This window comes from Crinia signifera, chromosome 9 (genome assembly GCF_055691185.1).
Source record: "Crinia signifera chromosome 9, ASM5569118v1, whole genome shotgun sequence".
Taxonomy (NCBI): Eukaryota; Metazoa; Chordata; class Amphibia; order Anura; family Myobatrachidae; genus Crinia; species Crinia signifera.
In genome coordinates this window covers 114,924,620-114,945,127 of record NC_139225.1, presented here as the reverse complement: position 1 = coordinate 114,945,127, position 20,508 = coordinate 114,924,620, and the positions used below count along the sequence as shown (strand labels likewise).

General features: G+C 36.7%; 1 protein-coding gene across 9 annotated transcripts in view; it reads right to left on the bottom strand.

Annotated features, from left to right (window-relative positions):
• The window catches only part of LOC146035858 (muscleblind-like protein 2), a 137,648-nt gene continuing 117,140 nt past the window's right edge, over nt 1-20,508 (bottom strand). For 7 of the 9 annotated variants that reach the window (XM_083159534.1, XM_083159540.1, XM_083159541.1 and 4 more), the window contains 2 exons: nt 20,091-20,158; nt 1-16,664 (listed from right to left, as the gene is read on the bottom strand). In XM_083159534.1, the coding sequence (XP_083015660.1) occupies nt 16,652-16,664; nt 20,091-20,158 (81 nt within the window). In that variant the 3' untranslated portion in view covers nt 1-16,651. The remainder of the gene's footprint in view (nt 16,665-20,090; nt 20,159-20,508) is intronic. The other 2 variants (XM_083159537.1, XM_083159539.1) reach the window with 2 other exon arrangements.

Sequence of the window (20,508 nt, the reverse complement as noted above, 5' to 3'; positions counted from 1 at the left end):
TTTAAACAAGAATTTTATATACTTTATTAAAAGATCAAAAAATAAACAACAATATAGAAGTAACATACTAAAATGAGTAGCAATATGCACGTTTCTAAAGCACATACAAGCACTACAGCAATATAATTTGGCTATAAAGAAAGAAATTGAAAACATACATCCTGTTGGTAACAGTTGAGGGAATGATTTTATTACATTCTAGAGCTCAGACACTGAATTGTCAGAGTTTGTTTTTATTCATTTTTAACTCCAAGGCTGTAAGTCAAAATAGCCTGCTCTGGTACATGGTGAGTGCGCCATAGCGCACACACAGAATATATAAGACCCAGGGCTAGAGGGAGAAAAGCAGGTAGAGTCAACCTGTTTTTTCCTTATACAGAGTAAGGCCATTGGGTGATCTAGAAAAGATTGCCGACAAGCCCACTAAGTACCACGTTTTATTTTTCGAATTTAACTACTAATGTAATTATAATTTTTATTCTGTGCTATTAGAATACTGATCGTATTGTATTCATAATGTATATATAATATATTAGGGGTGAGCGGGTTCGGTTTTACTCGGATCTCAAAGTGGGCTCTTATTGGCTATCCGAAACACGTGACAGCCAATAGGCAATCGTAAAAATCCGAAATAGCGGTAATTTGTCAAACGAATTAAGTAAACCTGAGTAGAACCAAATTCTCACACCCTAATATACATATATATATATATATATATAGCTTTTTATATTAGCTGCAAATATTTCTATGTTCGACCTAAAGTAAACCATGGACTTGATGGGCCTGTATGCAGTCAATTCATTTCTGGCCTTGTTGCGGTACCGCCTTTTGACACAGCAGATGCCAAACAATATTACTCTACCAATCATTACATTTTTACAGTTGCCCATTTTTAGAGTTGAAATCACATGATTTACCTGTAGCAAAATCTTGTGTATATATTGAAGCATTATAGACTATTCCCTATAATTATTGTTAGTCATCCCCTCATCTGCTAGAATACAAAGAGCCACAAAATGTTCTGGCTCCAATCGCTATGTTCGAGTTGTTTTGTGTGTACAAAACTTCTGTGCCAGGTTATTTGATATTGTTCTGTGTGACAAAAAAATAAAACAAAGAAAAAGTTCAACTAAAGAATAAAATCAATTGAAGCTGTATTCTCACATAGATATGTGTGGTTTCCGCTACTTCTGAAGCAGAATTAGACATTACTTGAACATGGAGAGAGATGCAGTGAAGACCGTTAGTAAATGAACAGGTGGCTGCTTTTAAATGCATACATTTCTAATAGTGCAAAACGATTGTCATGTGGTGCGGGAATAAATGCAATTGGTCACAACTACATATATATATCCATCAAGGTTATATAATGGAAATGCTTGTTTTTTTGTAAATCTTAAAACTTTTTTTAAATTAAATAACAAAAATAAGTGCCAGACCATAACCCCATGTATGGTCGAAGAAAGAAAAAAAAATATAAAAAATATAAATTTCAGACTGAACAACAAATACAATTTAATAAAGAAACAAAGATCAATTTGCATAGATTTTGTAGTGCTCATTAAAAGAAAGCTGCCAGCCATTTTGTGTGTGGTTTGGTAATCGTCTAGCTGGAATGATGGGAAAATTGTTCAGCCGAGACCAGCTCAAAGTTAGTATGCACGCCCAAAGCACATAGCAGGGACAGCAGTGTTTTGGGATTAACTAGTATAATATTCACAGGCATATAGCATTGTGAACATTGAATGCCTAAAAAATGGTTGTGTCCACTATGTGTAGAAAATTTACATTGTTTCTGCCAAATTTATCAAAAGTACAACTCTTGGGGTTAATCTGTCTCACAAATGAGCATTTAACGCACATTCACCCAAGCATATAATGGAGACAGGACTCCAATGCTGCTGTGTGATTGGCTGGTCACACTGAATCAACCTTCACACCTGTAATAATAGGCTAAATGCACTTCTCCAGCCACTGGGGCCACCGGCAGACAAAATGAATGCTTAAATAAAAGAATAGGTAATTTAAAAAAAATTATATAAGAAAATAACTTGTAGATTTACAGGTCACAGGCAATTTCCATTTTCGCTGGATAAGACAGCAGCATTAATTAAAGGCTAGCTAACGGTCTTCACAGGTCTACTCTGCCATTTCCAGAATTAAAGCATACAGTGAATAGATATCCTTATTATGGAGAAGAGAACTACATTCTTGTGTATAGTACACAACTCAATTCTGGCCATAAACTGGGGCATTTCTAGAGTGGCGCTGAAATCCACCAATTAAAGAGCAGGCAGGAAATCTGCATATTCCCAACCATATGAGTATTAAAACTATTCATATCATTTTGTTAGTTGTTATCTTTGTAGAACGGGGGGGCTGGATGACCACACTGGGAGCAGATTTTGTACTGGTTACTAAAGGGGGAGAAAAACACCCACACTTACTGTATATTCAGAGTTGTTTTAAGATAGGAGGAGGCCCGTGTGCAGCCTCATTCTTCTGGGTCCCCTCCTCTCTGCCCGCAGAAGCCTAGCGCTGTAGAGTCTGAGCATTAGAGGGCACAGACTCTAATGCGCATGCAAAGATCTTCAGGAAAAAGGTGCTGCAGCAATTTTCCCATTGTTTTCCACAGCACTGCTGCCATCCCAGGAGGGGGTAAGTATTCAAAAATCGGGTGCAGCCTGTGTGATCCAACCAGAAAACGATTGTTCTCTGAAGGCATTAAATGCTTCAATGAGATGGGACCATCCAGATGAAACGTTGCATTGTGACAGGGACAATATATTTCCTTGACAATTAAATATCTCCATATTGGAAAAAGTAATTGCTGAATAACCCCAATGCTCTAAAAGAGGTGTGCTACCAACTTCTGACCTGTAGATGATCCTTCCCTAGAATAAGGATACCAAATTCTCTGCATGCCCTATGCTGCAAAGTGGAGTTTACCAGTGCTGCATATTAAGCTACGGCAACCTACAAAGCTTTTGCAACAGCAAAGCAACATTATGCATTTTGGATTTTTTTTATTTTTATATAGTAAAATGCCTTCTCTTCAAAGCCTTTTTTTTATACCTCTCTCTTTTACAAACTTTTCCTGTATTATTTTTATTTTTTTACGGACTTTTATATTCAAAATATGTTCCTAGTTTTTTTTTTTCTTTTTACATTTTTCTTTTATTTTTTTTTCCATTCTTGGACTATGTACATAAGTGCAAAAAAGGTGTGTCTCACACATTCGTACACTAACTGAATCAGTTTAACTGCAGCATATTTGTATCTTCAACACTGTTGAAGCAGCATATCATGTTCAGGGAGAAAGAAAATAAAGACAGACAGACCCTACCCCCTCCCGCAGCCTCTGACCACGGACAGTATGAATTCAGTACACAGTTTATAGCAATACAACGTTATTAGCATATAAAGGTCTCTTCAAATGAACTAGAAACAGATATGAATCCCTGCACCGTCATAACTCCCACATACCCTTTTAAAACATACGACCTGGCAATTACCCGGCATTTAGAGTGCCAAGTCATTTTGCCGGGAGTAGCCTGACCCCATTTCACACTGAACAGAAAATTGCCGGGTTAAAAATTTCAACCCGGTAATTTGCTGAATAACATGGGTATTTCTTCTGTGTGAAGGATCAACCCGCATCGTAAATCCCAGGTCCTCGACCCGGAGACCCGGAATTTACAACCCGAGTTTACCCTTTCACATAGAAAAATGACCCATATTGACTGGCAAATTACCAATTACCGGGTAGAACTGCTTCACTTGGTAATTTGGTTTTCTGTGTGAAAGGGGCATTAATGGTTTTACATGATCAGTCAACATTATGAGCTGGTCTTCAGAATACTTAGTCAGCGTATTCATAGATACATAGTCCAGCAGCAGAGTGACACAGGGGTAGATTTATTAAGCTCGGTGAAGTGATAAAGTGTCTGTCTGGTTTTTATCACCGGCCAATCAGCTCCTACTGTACAGTACCTGTCATTTTTCAAACCAAGATTGTAACTTCACAATTAGGAGCTGATTGGCCGGTGATAAAAAACAGACACTTTATCACTTCACCGAGTTTAATAAATCTGCCCCAAAGTTAGAAAGTTTACAGGGCATACATATTTTACCTGTACAGCTGCTGGACTTTAAGGGGGAGATATATCAAATTTTGGTGAGAGGGAAAGTGAAAAAGTACTAACCAACCAGCTTCTATCTACCATTTTTCAAACACAGCCTGCAAAGCAACAGTTGATTGGTTGTTACTCTATCTTTCGCCAAGCTTTTGAAATTTCCCCCTTGATATTTGCTATGATTAACTGTTTGGACTTCCGCATCCAAATGACTTTCTTGTGGCATACTGGACATTAACTGTGTGAAATATTGCCCAGGATGCATAGATACCTATCAATGCATCAGCCATTATGAAAAAATACCTCTCTATTCTGTAAACTCTAATGTCAAGGCTTCTGAGAGTATCGCTAGGCCACAGCTAGGCAACCAGTGGGTCTCTAGCGACTGTGACACTAAATCCTAGCACAACGGGACATTTAACTTCCCAGCAGCATGTTGCTTATTCGTGCTCTAGACCCTAAAGTGAATTACAAGACTAAATAACAAGGTTATCGAGCAAGTGTCATTCATGTATATTTTATACTGCAGCATATGTTGTCAAGGGCTGGGGAGAGAGAAGATATCAACATGAAATGCAGCATTTAGGTCATTCCACATTAAATCTACAGACATCGCTCATATAAATTAGTATTAAAATATCCCAGCAATTTACTTTCCTTTTTTTGTATCGTTTTGTTAGCAGAACTAGTTTACAAAATGTAGCTTGTGAGCCAAAGACATGAAATGGATTTAAGGCCTTATTCTATTTTGTTTTTCAAATACTGTGGAACAACCAGAACCACACAGCGACTTATTGAGGCGATATTAGACCTGACTTCTTTTGCACCTATTCCACAAACACTGCAATCAAGTCTCAATGCGAAATCAAAACATTCTCACAGATTAATATTATAAATGACACCTAGACCTCTCCACACATCAATGGAGCACATCCAATGGCAACAAAGGGAACCTTAGCTTAAAAAAGTTTAAAAAGTTGCAGTAGAGTCACAGATCCATCTGGATCCTTTGTGAAGGCTCATTAAACATGCATATATCTGAACGCAACTTTGCACCATATAATGCTGGATATAAATAAGAAAGGATTACTGGTATTTGGGGACAATACTGCAACTTTATTATCTTTATTGGTCTGCATTGTACCCACCCTGGGGCTATATTTACCTACCCAGTAGTTCAATAGAGGGGTTAACATTATGATCTATATTCCATCCTGCCTTGCCAGCTATATGCCCTGAAACAACAGTTTGTCTCTTGGTGGGGACTTGTAAGTTCAACCTATTGCTCACCAGAAAGTGGAGCAATATAGAGACCTAATTTTCTCTCCCCAAAAGCAATACATCAGAATGCTGCCTTGGGTCTATCTGATGAACATCAACGTTATAGAAATACAAATCTGACAAACATCTTGTTTATTTTTCCTCCCTAAATGCCCCAAGTCTATAATGTTTGAGCAATTTCAGTGTAACACATTATCCTCCTAGAGGTGTGAGAGAAGATAACCGCTAAGCTGAAGACCACATAGGAGAACAATGCTATGACAGCGATGGTCGTATGATTATATGATTATATGTAGTGTGTCACCCTCACTGATTTGCTGAGAGAGTTTCTGTACAGTCTTAGCCAATAGTATTTCTGCTTATTTGGGAATAGTTTAACACATATCCACAGTTTACATCACAAGACATGGGTGAGTTTATTAAGGCTAGTTCTGTGTCTAAGGAATGAAAGAGCATTTAGCATTTGTGATGTGCCCGATCCTCCCCGAATCCGTATTTAACTAATAACTCGGTAAACTAAGAAGTGATATTCAAAGTTATCAATAAGGGCAATTAAGACTTTAGGATATATCACATATATCAGGAGGACAGAACATACTAAACATTCATGGTATTGATCATTACAGATTGTGGTGCCTAGTAAATTAGCCAAGAGGTTTCATTAATATCATCACGTTGTTTCGGGGTGAGTTTAATTTTTGCTAATTTTTACATCACCATAATAAGCGGTAATGTGCTAAGAAACATAATGCAGAATGGTACTGTGGAAACTCACCAATAACGAAATGCTAAGAAAACAATGCAGCTTCTGGACAGTAATGAACTATGCAGTATGAAAGCCTATATTTATTTAAACAGAAGGCCTCAGAATATGTAGGCATTATTGTGTATCTGATGGCAGAGTAATGGCTTAATGTTAACAATTTGTACCCAACTATGTTTTTTTTTTAGATTGTCAGCCACCAAAATATTCATGGATTCAAATAGGTGCAAGGTTCTGTTGAAATTGTGTGGACTCATGCATTGCAGAATTTGCAGGCACAGGAGGCTTGCTTAGAACCCTATTGGGGTTTGAGCAACACAAGTGAGATGACCTTTCTGTAGCTCGAACCAGGTTCCAATGGAACCTCACAATTAATTAAATCTGCACTTTGGAGGGAAGTTGTATTTTGGATAGTAGGACAAACAATGTACTACCAATTCTCAATGCTTTAGGGTAGTGTAACCTCCATGTATGCTTCTGGCTAAGGGCAATGTCAGACAAAGCTCAGTATTGTCTATTATTGATTATATGGGTTCTGTCTGATGGTTTATTAATTCACTGTGTGTGTGTGCCAAGTGGCTCTTATCTGCCGACGCTGATGTTTCTATGCTCATGGCTATATTGTTTTAACTAGTCAATAAATACAAAAGATCCCAGTAATACTATGTCTATGCTTAGGTTTCAGGACAATGACTGCACCAAATTCCAAATTACTTTTAAGCCTCAATAGCTGCTTTTACCAACCATGTGACAATTAAGGACATATTTTCAAACAACAAATTTGTCAAGATAAATTAACAATTGAGCCTGGTAGTTTTGATTTGGCCAAAGACTATCACACCAGTTGGCCTCAACAAGTTAGACTCTACAGTATATGGTGAGATCTCTAATTTGGTTACTATGTGCCTGAGCCTACAGCATATAGGATAAACCCGAAGTCACAATGTATATTTTCTAATGGACCAGGGCTCTTAAGGAAAGGTAAATTGGGTCTTTATTTAACGGTATCGAATGTTACCATTATTAACCTCAAACTGATCCACCACGTAAATTGCTATGTGAAAATGATCACAAATAATGTATACAAAAGGTAGACATGTTGTAATTGTTGTCACAACAACAACAACTTAATATAACTATGTAACAATGAATCTATCATTGTAGGCATTTACATCCAAATATGATCTTATTCTTAGATTGTTTATGATGCAATATAGATAAAACTGTAATCTACATCATGCTTCGGTATGGACATGGCAGGAATACAACTAATTAAAGAATGATATGTGTATTAATAGGTTACCTAGCTTCATTCAGTCCTTCAAATTCATTAATTACTAGAAAATCTACATTTATAAGCAAACAGAAATTCTTTAAAAGAGAATGCATGTGATATGAATTATCTGTCATATTCATGACCAACAGTAATGCAGTTGTATATTTATATATTTTGTATATTTACACTAAACTAAAGATAATAGTTAAAATGATCAACAAAGTCACCACAATTTGTGCTAAACCGAACAGCTTATTCATGAAGATGAGCACAAATTGAAGCAACAATGCTTTAAAAGTGATAAATTGATTCCGAAATTTTATAAATACTTCTCCCCCACTTTTCTAGCGGTATTTCATGAACCTCCGTTTTAAGTGTTTTCAGAATATTGTTTTGGTTTTCTTAAGGTTGTATTTATTATACTTTAGCAGTGTTGGTTTGTCTTCTCCTAACTTGTGGGCCATACTTTTGCCGAAATTTTCTGATCCGATTTGCCGATCAAAAATGCAGATTGGTGGCCAGAGATGATTGGGGAATCGGTAAAATGAATTTTAACAATCCCGTATTGGCTGATTATTTTTTGGTCAAAATTGGCAACTCAGGGGAAATCCCCAACTTCCATGACTACTCAACGCTGGAAAATTGGGGAATTGGGGCAATCCATCTCAGTTGTATGGGCCCAATTAGTGTCAGAAATAAATTCTCTCTATGTAAATGTATCTTATTTTTTTTATCTGCTTGCTTCAAGGCTATATAAATCAATAGTACTGTCCAAAAAGTTGTAAAGCAAGGGCAAAAATAGCAACACTCCGAAGTTAAACATATTTAAACATATTTATGTTTTAGACAGTGATTTATACTGCTATTGCCTTTGAAAGCAATTTTGGTTCTATACTAGAAGTAGTTCAAATTCTTTAAACTCGGATATTTCTGGAGGGAGCTAAGAAATGGGTGGAAGTATTATTTAATTTATAAATCTGAAATGAAGACAGTATGGCTAACACAAACAGTTTACATAGTTCAAGGCTTTATTGCATTGATCAATGAACCTAAAGGCCAACGCACATTGGCTTTGATAACTTGCATCTCATCTCCATCCTGTTCTGGCAACTGAATGACACCTAGTAGTACAAAGCACATAACTGTCTTCATGTGGAGAGAAGTAGAACATGCTCTGCTTCCCCCTGTCCCTGCTACTGTATGTCATCAGCCTTTTAAAGTTGACTGTGTCTGTGAGATTCCCACGCCCCTCTCCTCTGTGCGAAATATTTCCAACATGATTTTTTTTCTAGGCCTCACTGCGCTACTGTCTCTCCAGGATGTGTTATAAATCCTACTAAGAGAAACGCCAAATCATGAAGGCCATCAGCTAAATTAACTTTGACAACAAAGCACCATTTCTCTCACCAGCCTGATTTTTTGATTCCAGAATCTTTCCATCATAGGAGTTCTAAATCCCACAAGTATCACATAAGCGAGGGCTACATGTGCCCACCACTTGATGAAATGCATTTCAAATTGTGTGAGTGTCTATTTGTGACAATCATGCATTTCCTTTAAGACGTCACATGAGCTAGAGATCAAAGTCAAAGAAACATATGAACTACATTGCAAATGCATGTTTCAAATCATGTATATTCTTACTGTAAATAAATTAATTGAGAAAACCAAAATATATACTGTGTAACACTTCAAAAACATAGCACATAACAGGCTAAACTCCATCGACAAAGGAAACAAGATAATTATACCGTAAAGTTCACTATTGACATTTCATATATTCTACAAATAAAAAATAAAAAAATAGTAAAGATTTTTAAAACTCCAGTTTGTTAACTTGTCTTTACCCTAGTATGATTATGATAGGATATACTCAAATATTGGGGAAAGTATAAATCAATTTACAGACTTGAAAAAAAAAATGAACATGGTTGATTATAAAAATCATATTTGACAAAAACAAAACACTGTAATTATTATTTTTTTTATATATTTTTTTTAAGTTTCATTCACTCCATTGCATCTATTTACATTATAATCCAGAAGAAAATCTTAGCTCCTAAGATGTGTATATATATATATATATATATATATATATATATATATATATATTACATATATATATAATACATATATATATATATATATCTTTCCCTCCTAGAGACCCGTTATATCCAAGTTTCAGCATTGTTGCATAATATTTGCATAAGGCTGATAAAAATGGACTAACAGAAAACAACTTTGGATAACAAAAACCATAGGTTATTTAAAGTACACCAGACACCCCACACAGATGAGGCAGCTGATTTGCTTGCTGACCAGCATTCATAAGTATTCAGCCAATCCACTCACTAGATGCAGCTGATTTGCTTGCTGAACCAGCATTCATAAGTATTCAGCCAATCCGCTCACTAGAAATAGAGACATTACTGAGAAATTAGGCACTTCAGTCATGTCACTGGCCCTTTCTCATGGTTATTGGCTCTGCTCTCACAATATGGCTGCCATTTTGTGTCCGGAGCCAGTAATCATAAGAATGTAGTAGAGGCCTCTACTGTGTGGAGATCAGATTATGTAGACATTCTTTATTCCCTACCCACTCCCCGAGACACACAGCATGGTGTCTGAAAATCTGTAAGTCTGTTTAGAGTCACTGATTTTGTGACTGGAAAGAAAAAAAGAACATGACATGAAAAAACAGGGCATTTAGAGTCTGCCGAGACACAATCTGAGCCATTGCACAACATGTATTTTATAGTGCGACCTCAAAATTACTTTTTTGTTGTTGTATATTTTAAATGTGTAGAGGCATAAAAAAAACTGTAGTCATCTTTTCTCAACTATACATATAACTCACACATAATATCCAAGTGAATAGCTTTTTTCTTTTAATAAAGTGACAAATAATACCTTTCCTTAATCTAAAGAAATGGCCTAGTTGCTTAAGGGCTTGAACGCATGGGCATCAAAAGCACTGATATTTAAAAGCATGTTCTCCCCTAGAGCACATCTCATTATGTACTTAATGAATGTGCACTCTCATAGAACTGGATTTTGCCTTTTGATTACAAATGCTGTAGACAATATACAAATTGCCACCAAGCAAAGGTTTGTCAATGATTGAGAACGTGTGTGTGTGTGATCCGCTTGCTTACATTCTTTATTCGAACTAAACAGCATCAAAGTGCTTTTAACAATCTGTAGGTTGAGTCAAACGCTTGCATTAACACACGTGTGTACAAGGCCTTAGTCTGAAAGAAAAATGGCAGTGTTCAGTTTAATGAAATAAAACTCTTGCTTGTCTTTGCATATATTGCAAAATGATTATGGGGATACCTCGACTGATGCTCACAGCTTTGGTGTGGAAGGTTGCAATTAGAAATGAGCAAAATACATATCCTTCTGCAATATACTGGTGTCATTCCACGTTTGGCTTGTTTCAGTCCTACTCCTACCACACCACATAGCATAATGAATGGATAGTGGTCATTGGGTTCATAGATAATAAGGCTAATATTCAATCTCCCACATTACTTTACCATAGGTAATGAATCCCCTGGGAGGCTATTCCATTTTGAAGCCAACATCATCTGGAATTGCTCTTAACCAGCCTCCAACTGGTAAAAGACAACCCTCATACACAGGAATACGGAAAAGGTCAAGGATTATGGGCCTGGTTCAGATTTATTAGCCTGATTCAGCTTTTTTAGCAAAGCAAAGAAAAACAACAACACACAAATGGACAAAACCATGTTGATTTAGATTTGGGTGGGTATGTTCAACTGAAATCTAAATTGCAGAGTAAAAATAAAGCTATCTAACATCTGTTGGCAGCATGCAAAAGCAGCCAGTAGTTATCCTGCGCAGAAACAATCTAAATGTATTTTGCTCTGCTTGCATAGCAAGATGGTTTGTTCAGGACACAAAATGATTTGCTTTTTGCTTTATTGAATCTGGCCCTCTGTGCGTTAATGCCCAATAACCCATGTTATTCCCATTAACACACAAAGTTAATGGGTGATAACATGGCTGTCGGGAGAAGTCAGTAGGCTAATTGAATAACCTCCCATGTTAAAGCACAAGGCTATCCCTGTTATGTACCTGCAGTATTGTACTGCAGGTGACTGAATAATCGGCCTAAAGGTGTTGAAATAGATGGTGGAATGGTGAAGTAAAAGTGGAACACTGATAGCAACAGATGGATTGGAAACTACACTTCTGCAGAATTCAATTTGCACAGAAAATATCCCCAATTTTACTCATCTCTAAATTAACCAGTTAAAAAGGTAAATGCAGCATATACAGGACCAAGATGCCTCCAGAAAAAAAAATAAAAACAAAAACACGAAAATGTACTGCATGCTGTAAAGTAATAAAATGTGGCAATAAGTGTAGATGTGCCGCAATCATCATCAACAAATCAAACATTTGCATTGACCTACGTTGATCTACTGTAACTTACGCTGACGTCAAAATAACGGGCAATTGATTGCTAAGGAACATATTGTAATGACCTAGAGAGCTGAAATTTTCTAAATTAGCCTTGAAATATTTAAATCCCTAACTCTAGAGAACCTATACATGTCAATTTGAACAAGGGTCGAGGTCTCTCTCATATTTTCACCATCTACATTTGTGGCCAAATCTAAATCATTTGAATATCAACTAGGTTAGGAAGAGCCCAATTATAAAGCAATCAGATGAAAATTACCTATATACGGCCTAATTCAGCATGGATTGCTAATCAGAGAACTTGCAGTGGACTGTGGGCAAAAAATGATCCATGCTGAATTTGGCCCCTGGTCATACGCTATTAACATCCAATGTATTTAAAATCCATCCCAATCAATATCCGAAACATCTGAAGAAGATACTGATTGTGGCACGAAATCTTAATGGACACACATGCTGCAATTTGATTAAATCCTAAAAATGCCTAATTGAAACCCAGTATTTTTTTTATATTTTTATGCTAATATCAATGTTATGCTGGGTACACACCAAAAATTTTGGCACAATCCCATCAATCTGGATCCAATTCAGACTGATTGGATACAGAGTGGGTCAAAGTCATTTGGTTGGATCCGAATTGGTTCTGAATCCGATCCTACCTGCTGCAGGTAGGATCTGTAAAAGATCCATTCATTTGAATGTAAATCGTAAGCAAATCGTATGCAATTTGGCTGATATGCTTTGCATACGATTTGCATGCGATTTGCATCCAATCCAAATCATTTTGGTGTTTACCCAGCATTAGTTTGAGTGCAATGGCTAAAAAAAAAAAAATGGTGTTGGACAATGCTAAGGATCCAAAAATGTTGTTGCTGTAATACAGCAATGTCATGAGGATGCCCTTGAGTTAGTAATGTACTCACTTATGAAGTGTACATATACACGCAGTGACACATGCTTTTGAAGCAACAGGCATCATCCATGTAGCTTGTTTCATAAGAAGGTGCATGACAGATCCAGCAATGCCTTTCTATATTGAACAAAATGATACCGATTTTTACCAAGGAAAATAAATATCACTTCATTCTAGTAAAAGGGCTTATTACATATCATAGTACAAAGAGCGATGATCTGTATTCAACAACAGCCATTTCAGATTTCATCAGTAATGGGGTCCGTACATCTAGCAGGTATCAGAGAAATTCCCTATTTTGCCGATGCCTATGTAAGGGAATATTACCCAGGCATGTTGGAAACCCTTGATTTACTGCTTCCAACCAAAGAATCATCAGGATCAACATGCAGGGATTTAGGACTGTATCATTTTTGCCCAATCCTCTGATGGATCATCAATGTCCGCTACAGATCGGATCTGCAGAACGAGGAATCGAAACTCAGATGTATGGCCGGCATAAGGCTAAAGTAATCTAAACTCTGACTAATTGTTAAGGGCTACGGAGCATAGTTCCTATTGAATTCCATAAGCTCCATTATGCCTTATATAATGGACTCTGTTACAACAACGTTAATGGCTGAGAACAAACATGTGAAAATGAGAAATGAGTTTAGATTTTCAGTTTGGGAGGGATGCCGTGAATGTAGATTTAAAATTGGAATCTAAGAGGTCTGTTCAATAAGATGTGAGATCAACGCACATCTTTAACAATCAAACCCTTACTGTCACATTCTATATACATCTCTTCCAGAAGTTTACAATACATGTATATATTTATACACAAAAGGATTACAACAAGGTGTCAGAATATATCAAATAAAAAGAAATAAACTATTTAGCACTGAAAGTTCCAACAAACTGTAAAATTCATAAAGCCATATACCGTTTGAATGAATCCGGTCTGGTTCCATCACATTTCTGACTGTTGAGGCACTGGCACGCACTGTGCAAAAGTCATTCAGATAATGCAAATAGTTTTTAACAGAAACAAAAACCCTTATTAGTCCACATTTTATGGTAGTTGTGGTAGTATTTTGGAAAACAGGAGCCAAAGTGGTTGGAGCTACAGAGTTTGAAACGGAGGGCAACATTTCTAGATGCACAGCCACTTTTTTAAAGCGATAACATCTGCAATTGCTCTAGGATTACTTTAACTGAAAATTGATGTGTTGCTTGCAGGTGTGTGTAGCAATTCCCAGAATTCACTGCTAGCTAGAACTCTGAACTTAGTAGACAGGTAAATAAGTATTTAGATTATGTCCATACTATTCATACGTACAAAAACAAGTTACAGACATCATTTTAGAGGTGCCTATTATATTAACAGCAAAACCATTTTTCTTTTTCTAAACAGTCCAATGCACCAATTTTGGTCACCAGGGTTGTATATAAAATAAGATACGTGCTAATGTGGTTGCATAAATTCTCTATATTACAATTATATCCAAAGATCCTAATTTGTAAGCATTAAGGATATGCATAAAACACTGTTCCCGGTAAACAATCTGGAAATTATAGTGTCAAACTTTGAATTTCTTAGGAAACATCCTAAAGATTGGGAACGAATTGCCTTTTCAACAGTGCTCAGCTGAGAATTTACATTCACATTGTTTTGCTCGTAGGGCAGGGAAAACTGCCATGCACCAATGATGAAGCTTATACTGCGCTACAATAAAATAACTCCCATCCAAATTATTTAGGAACATTTCCACTGTGGGATAATATAAAGTTGTTAGATGCCAAGTGCTATAGGTCATTTAAAAAAAAAAAATCTGTTAGGCGGCTGTTTTTAAAACCCTGGGACTGGGCTGGTGTTTATGCACAATTGGAAGTCTGCATTATAGCTGGTAAATTTCTATCATCATACAGTGTATGGTACATATCTTTCTGCAACCTTTAGGTGATATATTGCTTGTAGTTTAGTTTCCTTCTATGCTAATAAGACATACTTATGTAGCCTTTTTATTCTCTATAGTCCTGTGTTAAGAAACCTCATTATCTCTGAGGAATTGCATGGATGGAACCCTTAATCTCAGTGATAATGTGCCAGCACATTAAAAGAGGGGGGCACTGTGCCATGTGATCTCCCTACTCTTAGGGCTCCAGACAAAATATTATTATTACCTAGTGCGTGTGGGGAATGTAAGGAGGTATGAGTGTAACGTGGGAAGTACTGGTGTGGAGGGCACTTAAGGAGGTATGAGTGTAATGTGGGAAGGTCATAATGCAACCTGGTGAGGTATGAGTGTAAGGTTGGAAGGTCTGGTGTGCAGGTCCCTTAAGGAGGTCTGAGTGTAATGTTGAAAGGTCTCAGTGGCACATGCTGAGGTATAAGTGTAATGGGGTGGTGGTCTCAGTGGCACATGTGGAGGTATGAGTATAATGTGGGGTGGTCTGAATGTAATGTTGGAATGGCACATAAGGTGGCACATGGGGAAGTCCAAATGACACATAGTGTGCTCTGAGTGGAATGTGGGGTGGTCTGAGTGACACATGGTGTAGTCTGAGTTTCACATGGGGCATGAGTGTCATACAAAGGTAGGTGGAGAATGCATGTGGGATCTGAAGGCCTGTGATGGTCTTAGGGCATGTAGGGAATTTTAGGGTAATTGCAATTCTTAGTAGCATGCTAGAGGCATGGGCGCCATAAATAGACATTTTGGGATGCATCATAGTGCATTTGGGGCAGTTTTCTCATTAGTGAAATTAAGGGTAATGAGTGACCTCAAGTATGGGCAGCCACACAGTCCCTTGAAGTTTACCAGGTTGCTCATCCTTGACATACAGTAGAGAAACAACTGGCTGGTTATATAAACACCCATTTGATCACAGATGGAAACTAAAACTCAAACAATGTATTTGTTAAAAGTTTCAAGAGGAATGTCCAATACGATACATGCATTTCAATGTGGAAACTCCTTTACAGCAAAGGCTGGAAAGTCTTATCCTAAAGCCGCAATAACACACAGTTCTCTTACAGGTTGCAATACTTCCCATTACCTTTGTCAGTGGAGGCGCTGTTGCAACTGTTGTCTACAGTGAGCGGTTATTGTTCCTGATTTTGAAAAGTGCAACAGATCATTGTACGGAAAATTCAGTTTTTTTTTTTACGAATTCCATTTTTGTTTTCATTTACAGAGATTAAATATAATGTTTTACAATTCAGAAAACATTCTAACATCTCATTTATCATAAATAATGTTCTGATAAGCCCCATAGATATACTTATACCTAATTTGAGAACCACTTTGTCCCTGTTTGGCATAATACTAAGAATATAACAAAACAATAATCCAGGTAATAAGTCACAATGGAAAAGATGGTCTTGAGTATACTTATGATAATGGTACACGCATAAAAATAAACTTGACTACAATGTAAACAAAACAGTTAAGATAACACTTTAAAATTGTGAACCCATCAGTATTATGCAGTAAAACAAGCATCTGCATTATGTACGCATCTAACATGGTACACGCAGAATGATCACATGTTAAAAGTAAATGTGTTACAAAAGTCTAGTATAGTATCCTACGTTTATAACTGCTTTGAGAGAGCAATGTTGCTTTTTAATGGTTTTATATTTATTTATTATTTTTTTTATTTATTATTTTTCATAGTGCTGTTTTCAGACATTCCCATAATTTTCTCTTTTTGGTTAATATGTAGACTGCAGCAGGCTTACTGTCGAGGTGGTAGAGGACGCCATACATGGGTATTTACAGAAAGGCCATGTGTAACTTCCCACGGATAAATTCTGGTACTCCACGATTCTGCTGTTCAAAATTTCAACATGGTCTACTAGAGGGAGGAGGGGAAAGAAGAGAAAGGAAGTTACAACAGTGACAACAAGCTATTTAGAGAAGAAAACAATTACATATATGTATTTATTAAGTATGTAGTACAGTATGTTTTGAACTGCTGATTGAAAACAAAACCACTTCTAAAGTATGTTATTTTCCTGGTTCAATTGACTATGCAAATGCTTAACATCTGTATGGCATACAAATGGTTTGTGCTATAGGACTTCATTTGGCAGGTATTTTTAAAAAACCTCAATACCTATGAGTGAAAGCCTTAATGCCTAAAGTAAGAAAGCATCAATGCCTAAAATAAGAAAGCCTTGATACCTAAAGTAAGAAAGCCTCATTACCTATGTAAGAAATCTTCAATACCTAAAGTAATAGAGCCTCGATTCCTAAAGTAAGAAAACCACAATACCTGTGTAAGAAAGCCACAATTCCTAAAGTAAGAAAGCCTCAATACCTATGTACCAAAGCCTCAATACCTATGCACGAAAGCCTCAATACCTATGTATAAAAGTCTTAATACCTACAGTATGTACAAAAGCCTCAATACCTATGTATAAAAGCCTCAATACCTATGTATGAAAGTCTTAATACCTACAGTATGTACAAAAGCCTCAATACCTATGTACGAAAGCCTCAATACCTATGTACGAAAGCCTCAATACCTATGTATAAAAGTCTTAATACCTGCAGTATGTACGAAAGCCTCAATACCTATGTATGAAAGCCTCAATACCTATATAAGAAATTGTAAATACCTAAAGTATGAAAGCCTCAATACCTATGTACGAAAGCCTCAATACCTATGTACGAAAGCCTCAATACCTATGTAAGAAATTGTAAATACCTATGTAAGAAATTGTAAATACCTTATGTAAGAAAGCCTCAATACCTATGTACAAAAGCCTCAATACCTATGTACAAAAGCCTCAATACCTATGTACGAAAGCCTCAATACCTATGTTTGAAAGCCTCAATACCTATGTAAGAAATTGTAAATACCTAAAGTAAGAAAGCCTCAATACCTATGTACGAAAGCCTCAATACCTATGTATGAAAGCCTCAATACCTATGTATGAAAGCCTCAATACCTATGTATGAAAGCCTCAATACCTATGTACGAAAGCCTCAATACCTATGTACGAAAGCCTCAATACCTATGTACGAAAGCCTCAATACCTATGTAAGAAATTGTAAATACCTAAAGTAAGAAAGCCTCAATACCTATGTACGAAAGCCTCAATACCTATGTATGAAAGCCTCAATATCTATGTTTGAAAGCCTCAATACCTATGTTTGAAAGCCTCAATACCTATGTATGAAAGCCTCAATACCTATGTATGAAAGCCTCAATACCTATGTAAGAAATTGTAAATACCTAAAGTAAGAAAGCCTCAATACCTATGTACGAAAGCCTCAATACCTATGTTTGAAAGCCTCAATACCTATGTACGGAAGCCTCAATACCTATGTACGAAAGCCTCAATACCTATGTACGAAAGCCTCAATATCTATGTTTGAAAGCCTCAATACCTATGTAAGAAATTGTAAATACCTAAAGTAAGAAAGCCGTAATACCTAAAGTAAGAAAGCCTCAATAACTAAACGGCCTGATTCTGATTGACTTGGAAAGCTGCGAAGCTCACTGTTTACCGAGTCCCACAGTACCAGTCCCACTGAAAAAAAGCCCCCCCCCCAAGTTGCTGTATCCCCTCGTAAAGCACATCTGCTCGCATGTCCCACAGCAGGAGAAATCATTCAATGGTCACCGACCATCGAATGATTTCTCTTGGACTTGCAAATATAAGTCAGTGGAATTTATATTTGCGTGTGCTGGGACGAAGAAAGGGTGGGCGGCTGACGTCATGTGATGTCAGCCGCCCGCCTCTGCACACCGCATTTAAATGGGAACGCCCGGCGTTTGCATGGGGATGCAACTAGTAAAGTCACAGCTTGAAAGACCTCATGACACTTTTGTAATGATTTTGACATTGGCTTCAGCTATCTAAACGAGTATTAATCTTCTCTTTCTGACAAATCTGGACATTTTGATTTCACTGTGGTCACTATCCCTTTAACCCTTTATGACCTCTTCCTAAATGGACACACATATATATATATATATATATATATATATATATATATATATATATATATAGTGTAGACTGTTAGACTGTATTGCGATGACGGTTGCCATCTAAATCCCAACGTCCATTTACATGTATAAAAACAAAAACACTGAACATTTTTATGGCAGATGTTGGAGTATCAAAATATTGAATTAGAACAATTCTCAATGTTTTGGTGTATGAGCTACAAAGCTTTGGAACGTCCTGACAGTTGGCATCCCAAGCCGTTCTCATTTCTCTCGACTGCAATTCGACAGTCAGAATTCAATGTTCCGACTGTAGAGTTGGAAAAATGGCCATGGATTGACAGAAAACGTCTGAGTATTCAACAATCAGCGGCCATTTCCGACAAAAAATATCTGATTAATTCTAAAGTCAGATCGGTTTTGTCGGAAACTGCCTTCAATGCTTTTGTAAATGGCAGCATCAAAGAGGCTGGGGACGCTTTTTCCGTCGGTGGAAATAGTGGCCGGGATTGAATACCACCCTTTATGTACTAAAAGAAAAATTAAGTAATACACCAAAAACATAAAAGGTCACAAAGGATTAATAGGCAGGCCTCTGTCATATTCCAAGTAGGACACTATGGATATAATACATTATATACAGTTGCGTTTTATACAATCTGTAGGATTACTTTCCTGGAATACATCCCTCTAGAACCTAAGTTAGTAATACAGTAATACACTTTCTGTATAGAATATACAAAAAAGACTTTTCAGTCCAAACATGGGATAGACTTTCTGGCAAACACATATACACACTGAAATATTTTGAATTCCATATATTGAACACTACAGACAAAAAAAAAAAATCTATTTCCACATATGACAAATCTATGTTTAGAAGCAGAATATCTGAATTTTAGTAACAAGGTCTCCTATTCTTACTTGGAAAAAGCAACACAAAGCAACATATTATGGAAGCAACACTCTGAAATTAAAAGCATTCACTATAAGATGTTGCAACCTTTAAGCCAATCATTGCAATGGTACCAGCAACGCAGCATAAACATTACACGCTTTTAATGGTTTTAAATGTTTTTATTTAACTATGGTGCAAATTCATCCTACTTAATGATCATAAAAATAAGGCCTTCGCTAATTAAACTTGTTATTCCATATATTCCTAAATGATATATGCAAATCAAATGTAAATCTTGTCTGAATTTAAAAGTCCGCTATAATTTATCGTTAGTTTGTACAATTAGCAACAGGAAATACTTTTTTTTTATCAAAAAAAGTATGAAATCAGTTTAGAAGTTAATGTTAAGATGAAAACAAACTTACTGTTCTATTGGTAACATCTGTGATACATACATGCTGTTATTCAGTTCATCTAGTGAAAATTGGGACATCTACAGTGGAAAAGATTTCAAATTAAAATTGTTTTTCTGGAGAGAGTACTATTTATGATTGCCTTAAATGGTGGTGAATGGCAGCCAGGTCTGGGGCCTAGAACTCATGGCCATCTGCTTCCTGGAGAAGGGAATCGGGCTTAACGCCAACAGGCTAGCACTTTGATTGGCTAGACCATGTCTTACATTCTACCTGCTTAATGACTTATTTTGGGGGTTTTACAGGCTCAGTTGGGTCTTTTTTCTAATGTACTGTAGCACTAGTTTTCTACAGTCTGTATCATCTGCACTTTTCTTCTATATGTTTTATTTTGTAACCGCTGTACTCTGTTTTACCGGGAGCTTCAGTG